The 22,124-nt window shown below is 45.9% G+C and overlaps 1 protein-coding gene across 1 annotated transcript in view; it reads left to right on the forward strand.

Moving 5' to 3' along the window:
- Positions 1-13,273: 13,273 nt before the first annotated feature.
- The window catches only part of ARPC2 (actin related protein 2/3 complex subunit 2), a 294,972-nt gene continuing 286,121 nt past the window's right edge, over positions 13,274-22,124 (forward strand). Inside the window, exon 1 of the mRNA XM_069616822.1 lies at positions 13,274-13,630. Coding sequence (XP_069472923.1) covers positions 13,557-13,630 — 74 coding nt within the window. The 5' untranslated portion in view covers positions 13,274-13,556. The remainder of the gene's footprint in view (positions 13,631-22,124) is intronic.

The raw sequence follows: 22,124 nt of genomic DNA on the forward strand, positions 1-22,124 counted from the left end.
CTTTGTGTATAGTCCTATATTCTTACATATATATGTTCAGAATTGTGCCAATCATTTTTGATTACAGGTATTTTCGGTCTAAAGACATAGCTTTAGATGTTTCTATCTGTTTGCTTTAAGTAAAAAAAAAAGATATGTCCCATATTACTGTCCTGTGGGTTCTTAGTGTCCCCAGACTGCTGGTATAATAATAATATTTTAGCATTTATATAGCGTACAAACCCTCAGGTATCTGACCGCTGCTTATTATTACCCATAGTGTGTGGTTCTAATTTATCGACCTCAGAAGGATGAAAGGCTGAGTTTGGCCCTGCCGGGATTCGAACCTGCTGCTTATTATTACCCACAGTGTGTGGTTCTCATTTATCGACCTCAGAAGGATGGAAGGCTGAGTTTGGCCCTGCCGGGATTCGAGCAGCGCTCTACTCACTGTGCTATCTGACCGGTATATAATGGAACCTTACCAGAGGGTACTGGCCCAATTCACCGCAGTTATATTTCGCATTTGTTTTCATGGCAGTTTCACCGCATTTTTTCATGACATTGTTATGGGGTGGGCGGAGATGGGAATATATTTTTTTTATATTCAAGAGTAGTTGTGGAAGAGGTGGCAATCTAAAAGGGGAGCGGGGGATGAGGCGTGCCCATCGCCCCATAAAATTGTAGCAGATAAGGCTGCGTCCAGGTGGATCACTACAGGATCTACCGAGCTTTTTGGGGGGGATGGTGGGATACTACAGCACTTCATCCCAAAATTCTCAGAATTGGCAGCCCTGCTAACCGACAAACTGATAAAGACACGTCCCAATCCCGTACATTAGGCCAAGAGGAACAACCGGCTTATGACAATTTGAAATGCCCAACCTTTCCTGAGAATGCCTCTCCCAAATGGATGCCTCATAAGTAGAGCTATGGGCAATCGTATCTCCGGTCCGAGACGGGGAAGAGAAGCCCACACTATACATGAGCTCTTCCTTAGGGAAACATCTATCCAGTGTTGGAATTAGAATAGCTTCCTGTAAAATGGACGATACACAGCTTGCACGATTACCAGAACAGCTGCCCGTTCTAGCTAATTACAGACCATGCCCCTTTGGTACTAAGCATCACGAAACAAGGATACAAACCCCCATATCCTAACATGGCTCTTGGCCCTACAAACCAAACTCGTTCACAGTGGAACATAGGGCCGGATCGAAACAATCAAACAGACTTTGTTTCCCGGTATCCAGAGACAGCCAGATGCCCCTGGAAAGATGGGGACTGAGGAGAAAGTGTCACGCGTACCACACAAGTGACTAGGCTGGCTAATTCAAAAGAGTAGGCCCAATAACCACAAGCGAACTACCTCCACTACATTTCCCGTGATGCCAGTTAGCTGAGAATGCAACAAAGGATATGAGGCTTGATTTTCTCATTAGGGAAATGAGGCGATTTACACAGTACCTAAGGTTCCATGAAGAGAACATTAAAGTGAACATGCTGCTGCATAGGCAAACATCAAGGACAGGTAGCAGGGAGAGGAAGCTGATCTTATTTTTGCCTCCACAAGTCTTCTTCCACCCAGACAACTCTTTCCAAATTCAGACTGAATATTACTTGCCATGTTTGTCAAACACCTTAATCATACAGAAAAGATCTGTCCACGTGTTCAAGCAGGCTTCATGAAGTTCAACGTGCCATGCCACTGCCACTTCTCTTGTTGCATGTAAAACATGTGTTTTTACGTTCTATAGAGCCCTAACGAGGACCAAGTCGAAAAGCCTAACTGCTGCACACTAAATATAGAAAAAAGACGTCTTAATGTAACAATCCCTCAATTTCCCTCAAATTTGCTTTTCCTTGTTTGTCCCCTCTGAAGTCCAAAACAGCAAAAATTCAGAAAAGCTACTTTGTTACACAATGTCAATTAGCAAATGCATGCACTTATTATATTGCTAATTGGTACAAACTCCGGCCATTCCTACCACCCCAGAAAGAAAAAAAAACTCTTTTCATTCAAATTTACTTCAAATATATTGCCAATTACCTAACAATTGTGCAATATCGGCCATGTTGGTGGCGGAGGGAAAGATATGGGTGGGCATACTCAAATGTAAGTAGACAAGGGAGGCGAACAAACAAACCCGAATTTACATCACATATTCACTGACATTCTTGAGCTTTGCACTAGCCCCTCATTTGAAGAAATGTTTATCATATCCTCATATTCGCATTGATAAAGTTTGTCATCCAGCTACAAAGGACAGCCCAAGATTACCCTGGAAAAATGCACTCTCCAGCATGCTAAACAAACAGTGTGGTCCATAGTTCAAGTCATGCAGCACTCTGACTTGTAGCTCTTGCTTTTAGTCAGGGTTGCGCTTAACATAACTCTCACTTGCATCTGAAAGGCGTCACGCTCGTGATAGGAATCAAACAACCATAGAAGACACTAAATTCAAGGGTTGCGTCATTTAATAAGGGTTATTTACAGTGTGGGTTCAAGTAGCATCCTAGGATGGAGTGCACACCATCTAAAGCATCAGGAAAAGTCCATGGTTAGCTAAATGTTCAAAATGGCTTCTGTCCAGCCTCAATGCTACATCAGTTTCCCCTTCCCAAGAAAAGGACTGGCAACAAAGTCTCTGGGTTTGCATAATGCTCAGGTCACGTCTGCTTCTGGCCTTTCTGAGATCTCCAAGCCAGCAATGGTTTTAATGGAATGGCTTCCCCTTCATTCTCCTCCTCCTAGGTGACTTGCACTTTCTAATCCATTGTTCATTGTCCCTTTTGCAAACAGATGGTCAGCTGCTTGTGGTGGTTTGTCTCGTTGCGTTTGTATTCCAGTGACAAGGGAATGGGTGGCCTTTGAGGAGACTGTTGAGAATGCTGGGTGTGTGGCAAGGGAGGTGGCAGCATGAGATGGTGGTCAACTACTCCAACTCTTCCTCCCAAACTCCAAGTCCTTGCACCTAGGCTCAGTAGGTTGCTCACCCACAATACACCTAGAATCATTCTTTTACTTGTCCATCTTTCCGTGTCCAGTTCACATTCTTCATGTTCACCTATCTTCTCCTACTCCACACCTCCATCTTCCTCACCAATTATGCTTCCTGCTCTCCACTCTTCTAATTTGCTTATCAATGCCTCAACCTTTTCCTTTTTCTTCTCCTGAAACCAGCTATCGTCTGTGTGCTTCTTCTCCAACTCACTTTCCTACATTTTCACTCTCAGGAATCATTCTTCTTCAAATTCCTACTATCAAAGTTTGCAGGATCTTGTCCCCCTTTATTTGCATCTTCAGGCACCAACTTCCCCTCCTTTCTATGTCCATGTGGTGCAATATCTAGGTCTCTTAGAACATCACCCTAAAGTGTACCTTCTTCATCCATCAGTGAAAACCTTAGGCGTCATGCTTGATGCCGAGTTATCAATGAAACAGCATGTCTCAAGCATTTGTTCCTCTTGCAGATATATTAAGCTTCTTCATCAGACTGGACCCTATATAACCTTAGAAAACAGATGCCTGCTGGCCAACTGGCGGTCGGCGTATTGCAACAACTTGCTTACTGGTACCTCTCAATCCAACTGTGCCCGCTTACAGACCATGCAGAAGGGAGCTGTTGGAGCAATTTAGGGTTTGGCTAAGGACCATGTATCTGAATTCAGGGAAAGGTTACACTGGCTTGCTGCTAAACAGAGAATCAGGCAGAAGATCTTATCCCCGACTTATAAATATCAGAACTCTGCTACCCCACAGTACCTGGTAAAAAGGATTTCCTCCCAACATCCCACCAGAGTACTGCGTTCTAATGACACCAACTACGCTTTTGGCTAAAAAACATCAGTGGTACAAGTTTTGAAGTGCAAGCTCCTCAAGAATGGAATGCAATTCCACTCACTGTGAGATTTCCCTCTTCCTTGGCAATGTTCAAGAAGACTATTAAGACTCTTCTTTTTAATTCAGCGGATTAAGTGCCCTGTTTCTGATCCTTTGACTCCTGCACCTATGTTGCTTGTCTGTACTTGTTTTCTGTGCACTCTGAGGCCTAGAGGTGGGTAGCGCTATACAAGAATTAAAAATAAATAAAATTCTCATGGGCACAACCCTCTACTACTTTCACTCCAGGCTTTATTACCCTTTCAGACAATACTCTCTGGTTTCAGCTGCTCTCTTTACGGCCCACTCCCAACTCTGTATGCCTCTCTAAACAGTCTCCAGGTACTCTCCACGAGATCTGCAGCCTTGTCTTGCACCGTTACCCAGCCTTGTGGATCTCTCCACCAGGCTGCTGGGTTTTGCTCAGCCCAGGTTCTCCCGGTCTCCCAGCCAACCATCTCCAAAGGCATTTGCTCCAAACTCCTGCTCACAACAAACTTTTTCTGCCCAAACTCCTTTCTCCACTTCCAACTCTGAACACACACGCTGCCTGACTGAGCCGCTGGACTTCTATAGTCCTGTGATTACACCCCTAGAGTGGGGCTCATTGCGAGGGCCTGCACCTGCAAGGGTAAACGAGTGCGAGATTGTGATTGGTTGTGCATGAGATATGCCTGGGTGAGTTTTTGTACACTGGGACTCGGCAGAGATTTTAAATATTTTGGACCAGTTTCCCTTCCCCCGTGTTATCCTGGGACCCTCACAGTGCTTCTTTGACCTGTAAAAACAGCTCATGCTGCAGGGAAACAAGCATTGCTTCTGTGTCTGTTGCAGATGTGATGTGTGAGGATCTTCAGAAATTCTGCAGTGCCACTGGGGTCTGGGCAGTCTCACCGAGTGAGCAACATACAAGTTTATTTAATGTACCGGCAGTCTACAAGGACTCGCTGAGCGAGTGGCATAGGAAGTCTTTGTGGGCTTCCACTCTCCGAAATGGACTTGCTGGGTAATATGCTAAAATAGGCTTTTGATGTGCGAGTTGGTGTTGTGGCCACTATTTCCCTGCGAAACAGGTCCTTTAACTCACAGAGCTCAGATATTTTAAAAGAGAAAGTGTTTACAATGATACTGCTCAGTACTTCTCAAAGAATTCTTCTTTGGAAACAGGGAGTCCCCGATTTCACTAATCCCATTTAATGTTAGGTCCTACCTGCAAGCACTGTCCCCTTAAAGGTGCACTATCCTCACTTGGCCTCATGGGACTGTCCTCTGCCCTGTGATGGGACTTAGCAGGGATGGCCAGAAAATCCTCCCCACTCCACTTACGAGGCCATCATCCACTGGCTTGGGGAGGGAGGTACTTGCCCACCTTGATCACCCCAATGCATAACCTCACAGTTAGGCAAGAGAACTCATCACATAGAACTTAGAAGATTATAAGGCCTTAAGGGTAGCCGGACTATTGCGTTTAGAGAATCCTATGATCCCAAGATCTTTGGTAGGCTGTCACACCTGGAAGATTTACTAAGTTAGCCGGTCTAGTGTGCTTAGATGATTTTGGGGGTAACCTATCCACAGTGCCTAGAAGAGCCTAAGAGGGCACCTTCTCTATTCACTCAGACGATCTGATCACACAGCAAGATCAAAGATAAGCTCCATCTGAACTTAAGGTGCATATAACAGGCCACTTGGTGGACATCTGCCGCAGGTATGGCTATCCATCCACACACATGAGAATGCAGGTACGACTATGACAAATTCGGTCTAGCTGGACAAGCCTCTTGCATTAGCGCACTCTTGTGACCTCCCTCAGCACCAAAGCTTACTGGAGCCAAGCCAGCCCACCTGATTCCTAATATTGGCCAAAATCTTCTAAACCTTTCGGAGAATGTTCGCATACCAAGACTTCGGTCCCCGAGGGTGCTACTAGCACAATGCGTGATTGCGCCATACAAATGGGAATAGCCACTTTATAAATGACAGCTACTACTATTACTACTACATATCCCTCCCCTTCTCTTTTGCTCCCTATTGAGACAAATTCTCTGGTGTCTGTTGGGGGGGTGGGGGGGTGGTTTTGGGTGAATGAGGACTGTATGGGACTTAGTATCCTGCCTTTTGCTTCCAGCCTCTAAAGCATCAGTGGGATTAGGGAAATCGGGAGGCAGGAGAGATAACTGGAGTGACTCTGATGTATGTTGGCCACCATCCTTTTTGTGACACAGCGATTTATCTTTTAACTTTTCTGCTTCTGCTAGTGCTGCTGCTGATGGTGTGAGCTGCACTTGGAGGTTTCATTCCTTATGGGCGGTCTGAAGCAGTTGGCGTACTGTTACAGCATTGGATGAAAGGGTATGGAGGTTGTAAAATTGCCAGATATGGTGTTGGACGCCAAAGGCTTCTTCCTCTGGTGCTGGATTATACTATGAGCAGCTTTGCTCTTCAGTGGTTTGGGCTTCTCAACTTGCCAGCAACATTGTACCAGCCCAGATGAATTGCCTGCTCTAGGCCAAGCATGAGAGAGGGCTCTTGGGAAGGATCAGAGAATTGTCATAATACTTTTTCACTATCTCTTGGTGGTGCAGTGCCTCCGAGTCTCTGGACTTCTGGTATGCTGGCTCTGGCATTTCGCTGAAATGTGTCATCTTTCATTGTTGGTGTGGAGATTAGGGGGGGTCCACATTACCAAAGAAAAGTGATTTAACATTCCCCAGCTCATCCCAAGTTGTCTTCGATAGTGCTGAACCCTCTCCCATGACACTTGTTACTGTAGAGGCTCCTGTTGCTACTTCGTAATCGGGTTTCTGTAATCCAGGTGGGAGACACTCTACTGGCTTCTCACACCATGGCAGGGTTCCAACAGGAGAAATGCCACTACTTTGACTCAGTGTATCTGAAGTGGGCAGCTGGCATGGTTTAATTGGAGGATCTTTATTTCCCTTCTGTGTTACAGGGCTATAGATCTTTCAAAAACTGGAGACTTTTTCGCTGGGGAAAGGTAAAATGAGCAGGTCATAAAAACCTTCCAGCATCTTAAACTTCAGTCCGGTCTTGTTTAGAAATAGGTCATAACCCAGAACCTGCAGCTCAACTGGTGAAACAAATTAGATGACCTGAACTCGAGAAGGTGCTTCAAGTTGGTACCCAAGCCATATGTGTCATCTGGGGAAAATGCAACTCTGATCTTTCCGGCATTCCCTCATTGGTTGGTTTTGTGTTGATCTCTACCTCGGTCACATTCTGACTGGAGTACGTTTTAACAAGTAGGAAAACTCAGTAGGTCATTACTGAGAACGATGGCCAGGAAGTAGGGTTGGGAAGAGTAGCCATTACTTTGAAGGGGCCTATAACTTGTCTTCCAACAAAGGGCTCGAAGTAGGAGATTGTATCCCCTGTACGAGTCTCTGTATTTGCACATTGCCCTGGTTTTGTAGCCTTTTGAGTCCTTTGGAGATCCCAAGATAGCAAAGAACTTAAGCGGACGTCTCCCCTTTCTTTCTCTTCCTTCTCTGTGACTTAGACTTTCTAATCTGTTGCTCATCGTCCTTCTTGTGGATCACAACAGTTGGCTCCCCATGGTCATTTGTCTCATTGAACAGTTTGAATTCCTGTGGCAAAGGAATGAGGGGCCTGGGTGGAGAGCGTGGTAAGTCCCAAAGTCCTGGATGTGGACCAGGGGGGCTTCGCAGGATGAGAGGGTTGCCAACTACTGTAAATCTCCCCCCCAATCTTGAGATTTTTGCCCTTAGGCTTAGTAAGTTGCTCTCCTTCTTTGATCCTTGGATCCTTCTCCTACTCCTTCCTGTTTCTGGTTCAAACTCTGCATTCTCTCCCAATTGTATACCATTGCTCCACTCCTCTATCTCTCGCTTTAGTTCCTGCACCAATTCCACTTCCTGCTCACCTAATGGAACCTTGGATTGCCACTCTTCTACTTCTCTTATCAATTCATGCACCAGCTCCTCGTCTCTTTCCTCACAGTCTTCCTCCTTTCCCAACCACCCAGCATCTGTGTGATCAGCATCTAACTCTCTACTCTGTTTCCCACTTTCTTCACTGTTTTGGGCACCATTCTTATTACAATCCTTAGCTTCAAAACCTATTCCACCTTCTTCGCTCCTTTGGGAACCTTTCTCTTGCTGACTACTTCCATCCTCATCATCTTCATCCCCCATAGCACCTTCTTCCTTCGAGTAACAATCAGTCTCGCCTTCTTCACCCCTTAAAGAACCACCATCCTCCTCTCCATTTTTAAGCTCAGTGCTCTCTAGGTTTCTTCCACCTTCTTCTCCCCTCTGGGTAATACCTTGCTCTCTACATTCACATTCAACGTATTCAGCCCTTTGGGCACCACCCACTGTCTGGTTGCCTTTACTTTCTTCAGCCACCATGATTTCACTCCTTACCACATTCTCTGTAGACATCTCTCTCCAATTTCGTGCGTCTTTCCTCCGGTTTCCCGGCTCCACTGTTGCTTGGTCTCTTGGACCCATTGACCAGTCTAGGGCCTCCTGGTCTCTCCTCCAACCTTCTTTAAAGGTACTCTTTCCTACTTCTCTTGCTCCAGACTCCTGTGGCCATCCCTTACTCCAAACATCTGGGCTTACACATCCCTGTGACCCATCACCTGGTGCTGAGCTCCTTGAAAGGGTCTGCAACTTTGAGGGTAAATGAGTGAGGAGTTGTGATTGGTTGATTGAAACATTGGTCAGAGTTTTGGGATTTTGGGGCTGGGCCAAACATTTAAATGGCTTATCCATGATTTTGGAACGGACTTCCTCGCCCTGTGGCATCCTGGGTCCATCATAACAGTTCTTTGATTTGTTACAAATTGAGAGACTGTGTTTGCTCTCGGCAGACATGTTGCATGAATCTACGTTTCCTGGGGGCAATTTTAAATGTGGTGCTGTTTCTCTGCAGCTGTTTTCAGGGCTCACGTTGCAGGGAAAGGAATGCTGCACCTTTGTCTGCAGTGGCTGTGCTGCACACTTATCGTAAGAAATTCTGGTGTGACTCTGTTGTGTGGGTGGTCTCGTTAAGCGAGCGCTGTAGGACATCTGCCTACGTGGTCTAGACAGATTTTCTGAGCATGTACCATCTGAATCTGGGAAATGCTTATGTCTCAGAAGGTGTTCGCTGCTGGTGTTGCGATCACCTAATTTCCCTGCTACATGAGTCATTTGGATCACCGGGCTCGGATTTCTTAAAGCAACAGTGTTTGCAATGTGCCCTGTTTGAGAGCTGCCCAAGGCATTGTTCTTTGGGAATGGGAAGTCCCGCAGTTCACTATTCCCGTTTTGTGTTTGGTCCGCAGCTTTAAGAGCTGGCCCCTTCAAAGGTACACTGTCCTTATTTCGCCTCATGTGGCGGTCCTCAACCCTGAAACCGGGACTAAATGGGAGTGACCTGGGGATCCTCCCAATTCCATCCTCTGGGTCATCATCCACTGTCTTGGGCAGGTACCGACACTCCCTGGCCACCCCACTCGATGTCTTCAGATCTAGGCTGGGGATTTCATCACAGAGACTTTCTATCCGTTTCTCAAAAGAGTAAAACCACTCAAAATCCTTCTTTTCTCTGGTTTCGACATAGTTCCTGATCCGCCGCATCATCTCCCATACTTCACGGGTTGAAGGTGGGACAATTTCTGGGCTGTCATCATCCTCGTCATCCTCATCAACTTCACCCTCTACAGGATACCCAGTGTCAAACCTATCTGGGTTTTCTACGACCACCTTGCAGATCTCCATTTTAGGCAGTCCATCATTGATTTCTTTTTTGACTTGGACAAGTTCATATGGATGCGGATGTCCACTAGGTACAAAAGCCTGGGGGGTTGGGTCAGGAAGCTCCTGCATTGCCTCATGTCCCACCACTTTCCAAAGTCCAGCCTGGGCAAAACATTGTCGGATAGTCTCGGGTTGGACCTCCTTCCAGGCTGCATTCAACATGTGAGCAGCGTCCAGAATTGTGATGCTCCGCGCAAGATCAATGGCAGATTGTGGGTCACTGCCATCGAAATCGCCAATGATCTTGGTGAAGATTTGCTTCCTGTAGTTCTGTCTTAAAGATCTTGTAACTTCCCGGTCCACATACTGAAAGAGGGCTGGCGACTTTGGGGGCAAAATAACAATCTTCACGTTTTCTGGGTCCCCAATACTTTGTGCCGTGCAGTGGTCAATGAAGAGTATTATTTGTCTCCCAGCCCTTCTCATGCAGACATCGATCCCTGCCACCCACCTTTGGAAAATATTAGCACTTAGTCTGGTGTAAAAATCTGCCTCATACTGAACAGGAAGGGCATCCATGGTGACACCCTTAAAACACCTGGGTTTCTTTGATCTGCCAATGACAAGTAGCCGCATCTTTTCTGTCCCAGAAGAGTTTGCACAAACAAGAACCGTTACATACTCCCTAGCCCTGTTCATAGTGACAACGTCGCTACTTTCAACTACTCGGTCTGGCATCTCTCTGAAAAATACAGCCATCTCATCAGCCTTAAAAATGTCCGCTGGGCTGTAGCCTGCGAGCAAGGAAGGCAGGGTATTCAAATACCAGTTTTCTACAGTCTGAATGCTGCCGTCTGCTTTCGGGCATTGGTTGCCAATATTATTGCGTTTCTTCCAACGGGATAACCAACCGGATGTTGGTTCAAATTCTACTCCTAGTGCTATCGCCAAATCCCTTGCCTTCTCCATCAACACAGGTCCAGAAACTGGGATGCCGTGGTCCTGTGCAGCAGCAAACCATCGGAACAGGGCATCCTCAATCCTTGCATCTTTACCATCGCGTTTCCTTTTGCGGTCCTGGTTGCCACCTTTAAGCCACTCCGTCAAAAGACTCTCGCGGTTTTTCAGGATACGGCACACACAAGACACATCAATTCCAAATTCTTTCGCAAGATCCTTTCGGGCAACTCCAGGCTGGGCTGATTTTGCCAGAAGTTCAATCTTTTTGGCCAGAGATAGGACATTCCTCTTTAATTTGTAATCCATGATTCTGGAAAAGGCAACAGACAGACCTTCCAAAACGCAATGGAGAGATTTCCAATGTTTGATTGATCTACTCTCCCCTGGCTGTCTTTCGTGAAGTGATGAAGGGTTTTGGAGCACAATTTTGGCAAATCCCACAGAGGATAAGGGGGAGAGTTTCACTAACATCTGTAGAGGACCAGGCTGAAATTCAAACAACGTGTTTTAAACTCAAAAGATTGTCACAAATCAGTCAACGTGATTCCACAGGTCTTTTGTGCGATTGGCTGACATTCTTTAAATAGCTGGAAAGCAGTCTAAGAGCAGGATGAAGAATTCTGCACGCAAGACATGTTGGAGAAATCCTTAACACTGCACAGCAACCAATGAACTTTGCCACTCCTTATTTTATGTACATGTATATAAGAAGTTGTTTGTTGACGGAATAAATCACCTGACAGCTCTTCATATTGTAGGGTATACTGTGTGTGCCTTTACAAAGCCTTTTATTAGGAGGTTATACCATAATGTTGAGGTGAATGGCACTTCGGGAAATATAGAGTAACCCTTGATTCGCTAGCAACATCTGCTTAGGATAGAACAATTCTTGAGGCATAGAATTTGCAGAGCGCATGCTTTGAACAAGCAGCTGCATAGTGTCAACTGGCATCCTTTTACATTCTGTGGTACAAACCATGAAGCATTTGAGACGAGAGATCGTCATAAGATTTAATACATCATCGTTGCAAATGTTGCATTTTCCATTGTTGATAAAGGTTTTCCTGGGTGGGCGAGTCCTTTGAAGTGTAGAGAAAACAGGTTGTGTGATGGGCGGAAGAAAAAGCGTTCAGTGATGGTGACACCCTTCAAAAGAGGGCGATTTGGGAGACATAGGTTACCATACCAAGACAGTATGCAACATGTTTCATTGAACAGCTGCGTCCTCTTGAATTCGCGGAGAGTCAGCAGGAAAGCCCCAGCACACTTCCACGAGTGAATCATGTTCGCCTGAAGTTTCGAGCTCCCACCGTATGGACAGTTAGCAGGAGCTCAGCCAAGCATGTCATCTCCCACCACCGGGTAAACTAGCCGCACAACAAGGACATTCAGCATCGACAGTCAGAAGGGACCACAACCTTAGCAGAAATCCACAAGGGGGATTGGCAGGATTCACGCCAGATGTGCAGAGCCCCCTCGGTACAGGCAGTCAACTGGATTCCAACACAGACATCGAGATCCGCTGCCCGAGAGGGGTATGGAGCCCCTGGGCAAAGACAACAGGGACCAGCCAAACAAAGGTATTAGGTTTCTGAAGGACAATCAGCGAGACGTCGGCCAGATGCACACAGGGTCCTTCTGTAATACAACCCCTGCAGTGAACCGGGCGCTCGACTCCGACGACAGAAGCCCTCAGGCGATACACTCCGGAGCAGGAACCGTTCCGGCAAACGAGGGGCTGCTTCGAATAGATCGGTCTGAAACAGCAGGTCGCAATGTGCACTCAAACGGAATGCCCTGTGCACACAAGCAGAACACAGTGTGGTCATTGAAACAGAAGACGGACCACCGGCTCCTCATTGCCCCCCCCTGACTGCAAATAGTCAGCCATCTCTGAAGGGCCCCCCAGACACTGTGCACGGAGCTTACAATAATAAAGAAATGACTTGAAAGCTCAAAGAGCCTTCGGCGCCGAGAGGGAAACTTAAGTGCTGACGTTTTGTAAAATATTAAAACATCATTGCAGTCCTCTTCCTCGTCTTGTTGTGCACCGTTAAGCTTATGTCAGGTGAACACGTAGCAATTGTGGTGAGCAATAGTGATTACAATAGATTTCATATTTACCCTATAATAAACAGGGAATGCTACCGTTCAAGGGAGGTCACCACATCCTCCGGACTGCCGGTGTTAAACTATTGCCTTCGATTGTTTCTGTTTTTATATCAGCAGGTCTCGGCTATACGGCTGCTCCCACAGTATTTCTGTATGTCTAAGCCCTCGGGATACGACCATGCAGCAATTTTTACAATATTGTTTAGTTTTGACAATCCCAAGCCGGCGACGTGGTTGTAATTAATAAACGCGTGGCCAGAATGTAGTGTATTTGTATTATGTTCCAAGCCCTATTTATTGTATCACAAACTCGCAACGTGTCTGTCAAAAATAGTACAAAAGTAGCTTTTAATTGCTCCCGAAACTGAGAACTTGAGTCCAATCGCAGCTTCGTTTTGTGTTAAGGCAATGGCTTTCAGAAAGGCCAGAACATGCTTAAGGGAACCGCAGGCCTGTCCCAGAGATCTTAATTCTGTGGTAGGGTTTTGCAAGCAAGAACCAGGCAGACTCCAGCTCTTGCACGAAAAAGGCGGAAGCGAAGTGAAAAGCTGCTGCACCCCCTCGAGAGAAGGTTTTGATTAGAAGGCGGAAGTGAGGCGGCGCGCATGCGCGCGAACGGCGGCTGTCCGGAATCGCTGTGGGCTCGCTGCTCAGCCAGTGACAGCCACAGGAAGTGGGCACCGGGGAGACTCTGCGCCTGCGCGCCGGGTGTGACAGCAAGAGCGGAAGCGGCTGCGGTGCTTGGGCGGGGACCGGAGGCGGGGAAGCGACACACCCGGAGAGAACGAGCGAGTACGCGCTCAAAGAGACCCCTCCGCAGCCCCGATCGCTTCCCCTCTGCAGACCCTTGCTCCTCCGCCCCTAAATCCGAGACTCGCCCTTCGGCCCCCACCATGATCCTGTTGGAGGTGAACAACCGTATCATCGAGGAGACTCTGAGCCTGAAGCTAGAGAGTGCCCAGGCAGGGTAAGGACAGCACTGGGGAGGAAGGGTGGGGCATACTCCAGTAAGGAGGAGGAAACGCGTGGGTGTAGGAACTCTGATATGATGAACCGCGGAGGTGTATGGAAAGAAGTGGCTTTTCAGAAAAGGGAGACGTTGCGGAGGGGTGGCTGTAGGTGGGGGAAGCAGCCCCAATGCGCTGTCATAAGGAGTAGTATGGGGGCGTGGACCCTGGTTTAAGGGCATGTGGCCACCAGTATCCAGGATGTCATGGGCGAGAAGGGTGGTGTTTAGGAGGTTGCACGCATGTAATACTCCTCAACCTGTTTAATCTTCAAGAATGAAAAATTCGGATATGCTTATCATATTTGCATCAGTTGGGGGCGGGGGTATTTGTCCTTTTTGAAGTGATTGAGAGGAGCCAGGTGGTATATTATATGATGGCATGAGATGCGTTTGAAGTGGCGGTGTGAGGGTTTCACGACAGTGTTGTCTCACGTGACGTGGGGATGTGGCAGGGTGGTAAGGATTCGTGATATGAAGGTTGTCTGTGTGTAAAGACAATGGATATGTAGTAGGTGGGTGTTTCATTGTTGGGATGAGGTGGATTTTGATTTGATTTATTGATTTATAGAGTGCTTTACACCAAGGCGCTGTACAGTGGAACAACATAATACATAACAACATCAGCAATGTAACCGAAGAAGCAAAATTATATTGGAGTGGAGATGCCTGTTGTTGGCTCATTCTAAGAATAGACCAGCGAGAGAAACCTGTGGATGCAGGCTAGGAGGCATACTTAAAAAAACAAAAAGATGCATTTGTGTTTTAAGAGCACTCTTGGACTACTAGAATAATGAGCTCAAAGGTGTATATTTGGCCATAGTGCCAGGGATCCAGCCTAGCTCAATCACAGGTAACAGGCTGTGAAAATGCTGCAACTAATGGTGCTGTTTTAGGGTCAGTCCATCAGCAGCTGACTTGCCTAACAAAAATTGAACATGGCGGTGATATCCCAATTGAAGGGGACTGGGGCTGTTTTGACAGCATTACCAGTACTCCTGCAGCTGCACCCCTGAATAAAATTACTACCAAGCACCTACAAATATCTAGCCAAATTACTGAAAGGTAATGAAGGTGCCTATGAAAATAAGTATACATGTGATTAGCCGGTCAGATAACACAGCCAGGTGAGCTCTCCTTCTGACATCCATGCGTAGCCTTCTGACGCAGCTTCGAATCCCGGTAGGGCCAACTCAGACTTTCATCCTTCTGAGGTCGATAGAGTACCACGCAGTGGGATAATAACTGTTATTGCAGCGCTCAGATACCTGTGAGCTTGTAGCTCTATATAAAAACGAGTTATTATTAGGTCAGTCACATGCCATCGGCCAGGCTGGCCATAGCCCTGGCAACACCCGGGGCAAAACAAAATTTGGTGCTATACCCTCTTCCCCCATGTCAAGATGGGGGGCACGTCAACTTTGGGGTTGTGCCGCTGCCACACCAGTACACTATTGAAATAGAAAGGGCCCTGCTCTAATGCTGGAGTGCCTGGCGCCAGCGCAACAGTAGGTAATTTTTCATTATAATAGGGCACCTTCCCCACACCAGTTCGCGGAGTCCTAGAAAGACTCCCCTGAGATGGCGTGGCAGGGTTAACACCCTGGGCAACTGCCTGGGTCGCCCATGCCTAAAGCCGACTCTGCCAGTGACACTACCACAGCTCAACTAGCCTTTCAGAGGCCCTGGTGTGTTGATTATCCTCCCATCTGTGCTCCCTATTGACTTTTCACCCCAAATTCCATCCAACATGCTTCAACTAGTTGGGACAAGCACTACAAATGAACCATCTGTAAGCATGTTTGATTGCAGCCGAATTGTAAACCATTAAATGGCAACCAAAATGCATGGAAGGCATCATTACCCTCCAGGTCTGGCTGATTATCTCCTGTGGCATGGGGAAACGTTAGATTTCTGCACCCCCCCCCTAGTTTAAAGTTACAGACTTAAAGGAACACTTCTGATAGAGGTGCATGTATGCTTTTCATTAGCCCTTTATGCATCATGTTGATAATGTGATGGTTCCCCGAGGAGAAAACGAAACAGCCTTTGAGAAAGGGGGTTTACTTCATTTTTCAATGTAATTGTTATGTTATTTTTGTTCTGTTGTGGCACGTCACCTTTAAGTCAAACTATTGCATTAGAGTACAGACAGTTAGAAATGGCATATGAGGAGGGACACAAAGCTTGACATTGTTTGGTTATTTACCCACTAGGGGTGTCACGGTATTAGTTTTATGACAATACAATAACCTTCTTGCCAAATGACGGTATATAATGGCTATCGCAGTATAACAGGTGGAGTGAACTAATCTTAACAAATATTTTCTAAAAAGGTCAGATTTATCATCACAAACAAAACTAGGCACCAAGGGCCAGAATTGGGCTTTTCAACATACTTTCCACTGAAATGCCACCCCTTGCTTCCACCAAACACACGTGTGGAAGAGGAGGAGGGGGGGGGAGCCCTTCTGCGACTGGCAAAGCAAACTGAATAGCTCTTCTTAAGTGGTCATTTAGGCTATTAGCTCCCCCACTGGGTACTTGTGAAGATGAACATGTTGCCATCTTGATAACCGGCATGTCACAGATCAGTGGAGGCTGATGGTAGTATACGCTTGTGCGCATACAAACGCACACACACTCTCTCTCTTTACGTTACAGCCTTTAGTTTACTTGCGGGCCAAAAGGTGATCAGTAATCACGGACATGTTACCCTTTGGTATGGCAGCAGGGAATACCCACAGAGATGAGTGACTTCTGTGGTGTGACTTATTATATGTAAATTGAATGATGGAACCAGGGAAATCCCCCATTGTCATGTTTAGCAAACATTATCCATTATAAATATATAAACTCCAAAGCCCCCATCCCAAAGTAAACCCTTTTCCTTCTTGGCACTGTATTTATTCTTCCTATTGCTAACATATTGATTTTATGTCAGGCACGTGTAGTTTATGGAATGGCATTAAAAACTGCTCCAACTGAAACTACTTGGCAGACGGCACATCCAACAGTGCAAGACCAAGACAGTGCAGCACTTGCTTACTGCAGCCTTTCCAAATCAGATTGAAAAGCACACTAAACGGTATACCGGTATAAACAATTTGACGGTTATTATTGTTCAATTAAGTGGTTCACAGTATCTTTAACGGTATACCGTTATACCGTTACATCCCTATTACCCACCCATTGACTGCCATGGCCATGCTAATCCATATGACTGTTCCTTCCTCCCCTTGCCCAAAACCATCTTCATGGAACTCTTTGAACTCTTTATGAAGCCTTACCATCAAACAATGCACTCGAAGTGCCTGCTGTTTTTCCCCAAAGCACTCTTCAGAGAGTTAGTGACTTAATTGGAGCTGTAAAAGCGCAGTGTGAAAAAGTCTTAACCAAGTCTGCCTTCTGCCTCTCGACTTATAAGGACTGAGTGTCCTTCACTGAAGTCCTGTTAAAAACAAGCCTAGGCAAAGCCAACAGTTTGGCTTGTGTATAAGAATGTCATTTGACAGGCACTGCTATTAGATGGCCCAGATACTTGCACCATTTTGCACCTGCTGCCATACATATCCTGTTAATTACCACTATGACAATGCCGGCCAAGTGCCTTTCCCATGCCTACAAAAAAATCCCAAACTGTTGGTATTGCCAGTGCTGGTTTAACTGCTAATGTGCCAGTCTCACCAGATCACCAACATGCTGTCTGTCCTGAGGTATTTATGCAGTGCTCACAACAGGTACATCATAAGTGTAAGGCTGCCAAACCAGCCGCTGCTGTGCATGTAGTGTCTGCCCTGTTATAACAGCTATGGGGCTGCACATGGGCCTCAGACTTTCACCCATCTGTTTTCTTTGCTCTACGCTCCCACTCCCAAAGGACATGCTGCTATTTATGTATGACAAAAGGCACGTTTGGGGGCAGCTTTATTCTCATTTTCTCCTGCTTCGTGCCATTTGCTGAGAATGGTCCAGCAGCGGCAGCCTGAGCAAAGGGGCGGCACTGTAATCTGATAGGATAATCTTTGGGAGCGTGACTGCATCAGATTTTCCAAACAATCGCATTCCTTTGTGGTGCTGTAAGGGCTAGGGATTTCTCTTTTAATTTAAACACTGTTTTATATATTTTCTAGAGAACTCAACGGCTATTGGCTTGGCTTTATAGTGCTGTGGGGTATTTGGGTGCACTTGCAGATCCGGGTGGTCACCTTATCTTTGGTACAGTGTGGTATGTTAAGATGATCTTGCCCACTGAGCAGGTAGGATTGATTTTTCAGTTCCTGACATTTGGAGGCGTCCCCCTGCATTTTGGTTCAGTGATGGGCTTTCACATGAAGAGAATGGGGGTATGTGACATGCATCATCTAGTCAGGTTGGTATCAGTGTTCGGGCCTCCTCTGACACTGTGATCCATATAGTAGTGTTTTTAGAGTGTTGGGTCACTCTAAAATGTTGCTGATGTTAAAAGGCGATTCAGTATGAATCTGGTGGCACAATTGAAAGTGTAAGCTCTGTGTTTGGCAATCCTGTCCCATACATGGCAATGTCTGTGGGTCAGGTTTCTTTTGCCCCTAAGTAGGTTGGATGTGCATTAACAGGTTGCCCGCTCAGATTGTTAAAATGAGTTTGGGCTCGCTGTGGTACTCTAACCCTCAATTATGTTTTGGATGAGGGGGGTGTCTCCTTCCCCAACCTGCAACTCTGTTATGGGCTCCCGGCGGCGGAAAGCTTTCACCATATTCAGATTAACCATGCACTACGCGCCCAGGTTCCTGAGATATACATGCCCACCCTGCTCCCCTTTAGAAGCGAACATTGTGTCACAGCGAATAGACGGGAAGGTCACCTCTGTTATATACCAATGCATATCTTCTCGTCATGGGAACTGCTCAAATTGCACTGTAAATGGGAGGCAGGGGTGTGGGTTATAGACCCTGAAGACTCGGTAGAGTCCCAGAGAGAGGTAGCAATTTCCTCCCGATTTTGCTTGATTCAGCTCAAGATCTTGCATAGAACATACTTCTCGCGTACGCTGCTCTTTAGATGTGGTTGCGCGCTCCATCAGTGATGCCTGAGATGCGACCGAGCGGATGGTACCTTCTTTCATATCCTATGGGAATGCCGGCTGATACGCCGCTTCTGGGAAATAGTTCTGAATAGGTTGGCGGGGATGGTGTGCGATCCTGTGCTTGTTGAGCCTAAGCTGTTGTTGTTGGGAATCTGGGGTGCCCGCTCCTGTGATCTCTGTGACAGGTTCCTGATATCCACAGCGGCCATTCTGGCTAAAAGAAACCTAGCAATGATATGGGGCAAGCCAGACCTATTTAGGTACAGCAAATGGGTATCGGATATGAACACTTGTATGTCTTATGAAAGAAGAATCTATATCTTAGGTGGGTGCCTGACCAAATTCCCAAAAATATGGTTTAAATGGGAGGAAGCCGGGTGATTGGGTCCTTTAGTGAAGTGAGATGTGTCGTTCCCTTGTTTGTATTTATGATTTGACCCGTTCCTCGCTGTGTTTTTCTTTTTATGCGTCCGTAATTTCTTGAATTATGTCAATCATGGTGCTGCTTTGGTTTTGTTTGTTGTATGTTTCAAAACATGATGAAGTGTTAAAAAAAAAAAAGATGCGTTTGTGAGGGCTTCCTTTTTAGATTGTGGGTGTAGTGCAAGGCTGTCCCCAAGCCATGGCTTAATGTTCGAATAGTTTCACTCTGGTGTTTTGATCGGTGTAACAATTCAATCTCTGCGTTAATCAATTTGAGCCTCGGAAAGAGCAAGGGAAGTATTGCCAGCTCACCCCTGATTGGCTGAGGTTATTGCCCTGGTCTTGCACTCTTATTCCATCAGAAGTTATGGCCTGTTGGCAGTTTGGTTATAGGTTATATTCTTTTTTTTTTTTTCCAAGGCCAATTTCTTTATTGATCTGTTAGCCATATTCTTTTTCTAACAACCCTAGTTTTGAAGCATTGCCTGCCAAGAATGCCCATCAAGCGTTAATCTCGGAGTGTAGTGCTTCTTGCTGGCTGACTGCAAGAGGGAACGTGTTTTTATGTGGTTAATAATTTTTTGTTTACACTTGCCTTGCACTACAAAACATTAAAGTGGACATGTTATGCTACCTGTTCCATCACCCTTAGGTAAGGATTTTAACACAACTATGTTGGATGTGCAGAATAATGTTGCTCTTCTGAATGGACGGAATGGTGCCTTTGGTCTGTTTTGCAGTGTTGTCCAGATTGCCTCTCACCATATAATTGGTTACCTCATTATTTGTTTTCCAAAACTTAAGTGTGTCTGTATTTGCTTGACAAGACACGTTTGCTAAAGCTGCTTTTCCGGGCATGCTCCCTGTTTGAATGACTGCCTTCTAGGTTATTGTGTCTGCTCTTTGGCCTTTGCCCATGTTGTCCTTCTTTCTTGTGACCTGTCTGGTCTTGTCCATTGTGTAGATGCAGGCTCCTTGAAATCACGTGAAAGGCATTGCCCACAGGCTATCTGATGGGCAGAAAAGTCACTGCTGCCACTCTGCTGATTCTTGCTTTGCTGCCGTTTGTGACACTGGAATCTGCCAAATTCGCATTACACGAGTTTCAGCGGTAGTAAAGGCCTTCCCCTATCAAAGCCCTTGCCTCTCTTGGTGATATAGGTTTAGACAGGTAAGCCGTTGAGCAATTCCTTTAATGGGAATCTGGGCGCAATATTCTCACTAGCCGCTGACTAGTGATAATTGACTCTTGGCAAGTGAGAAATGGTGCGATGTGTGGAATTGAGGTGGCAAGCGATTTTTTTGGGCTGGCTAGTAGTTTGCAACGTCAAATGTTTCCCCTCAGTCATACCACCCCTCGGCTTATTGAACAAGGTTCTCTACTTCCAGAACAGTCCTATCGGGTAATGGAGCATATACATTGTCTCCTGTGTTGAAGCCCTTGCTGTAGTGGGCGGCCTCATCATCCAAACTGTTTGCTTGCCACTCTTTTTAATGAATAGTTCTTGTCCAGTCTAAGCAGCTGCCATTGATTCTTTGGAGCCCGAGCTTTCGTTTCCTTTCAGATTGTAGTTTCCTTACGTGGTGACGTCGGTGAAAGAAACTTAGAAGGGATGACCATCTTGTAAACCTATGGCAAGCAACGTTTGAAGGTCGTTTTTCTCGGGAGAAAATTCAGGGTTTAATGTATGCACTGTGCCTTTTAAGGCCCCTTGTTATTTAGCGGGCAGGATGCAGTATATGGGAGAGTGACTGGATGGCTTTTATTGCAGTACGTTTCTTAGTGCACAGTGCATGCTTTCAGGATGCCTTCGGTAACTTTCCTGTCTTGGCAACTGCTATCCTTTGTGAATTACTTGCCCACCAGCAGCAGCATTTTAAGTTGCGCAGTATTCGTGATATGTTAGGAGTATGTCTCAATACGCGTTTGTGTCTTCAATGTTTAGGAAAGAGGAGGGCATTCAATGCGTTTGCTAAACGAGCAATGCCTTCAGCTCTCCTCCACGCCCTCCCCCAACGGTGAGGAAGTTGGGGCACTTCTGCATTTTGTTACCTCGCTCGCATATCTCGTTTGCTCAAGTCCGAACTAGCCGAGGAACTCGGTAGGAATTCGAGCATGCAGATGTGCAAGCGGGCGCATTCCTCTTTTGATGCGGAAGCAGGGCTAGTTGCTGTCTGGTTACTTTTGGGCTGTTTGGAGTTACTTACGTGATGCCAGGGGATGGAGCCACGTGTCGAGCAGAATTAAATTTGGCCTATTCAATAGGTTTTCCGACATGCAGCCCTACAGATAAGGGGTGTATCGGCCACTTACTCCCTAAAAATAGGCAACTACTCCCAAAAAATAAAAATGTGGGAGTAAAATACCCCCTCCAAAAAATAGGAAACCGACACATAGGTCTATGTGCTCGTACTTTCACCCACACAGCTCCATGGATACGTTTGGATCAGAAGAGCACATAGTTACCACAGGAAGAAACTATTATTATTACTGCCTTATTGGCAGAAGTAAACCTCTATATTTTTTTTATGTGTATGAATAACTTGGGTGCAAAGGAATACAGAAATGTTTCAATTTTCCAGGTAAAAATTTTTTACTCGCTTATAAAATACTCACTGGGATTTGTATTAACACGTGTACTAGCAATTATTTTTTTTTTTTACTACCAACTTTAAAAAATAGGCTCCCACTTCAAAATCTTATCTGGAGCACTACCCACATGTACCGAGAACCAAGTTCTACGACCTTGGTACATAATCGGCAACTTTATTAGTGAATGGGTTTAAACATCTTATTTTTTACATTTCTTTTACAAAAAGCTTGCATTTAAAATACAAAGAACTACCAACATGCTCTGCATAAATCCTGCTCTTTTGACCCCGTTCTAACAAATGAAAATGGATCAAGATGGAGATGTACATAGCAAAGTGTTTTGATGTGGAAATGGGCATAAGATAATATCT

This window comes from Ambystoma mexicanum, chromosome 9, assembly GCF_040938575.1.
Source record: "Ambystoma mexicanum isolate Mex_15411 chromosome 9, UKY_AmexF1_1, whole genome shotgun sequence".
Classification (NCBI taxonomy): domain Eukaryota; kingdom Metazoa; phylum Chordata; class Amphibia; order Caudata; family Ambystomatidae; genus Ambystoma; species Ambystoma mexicanum.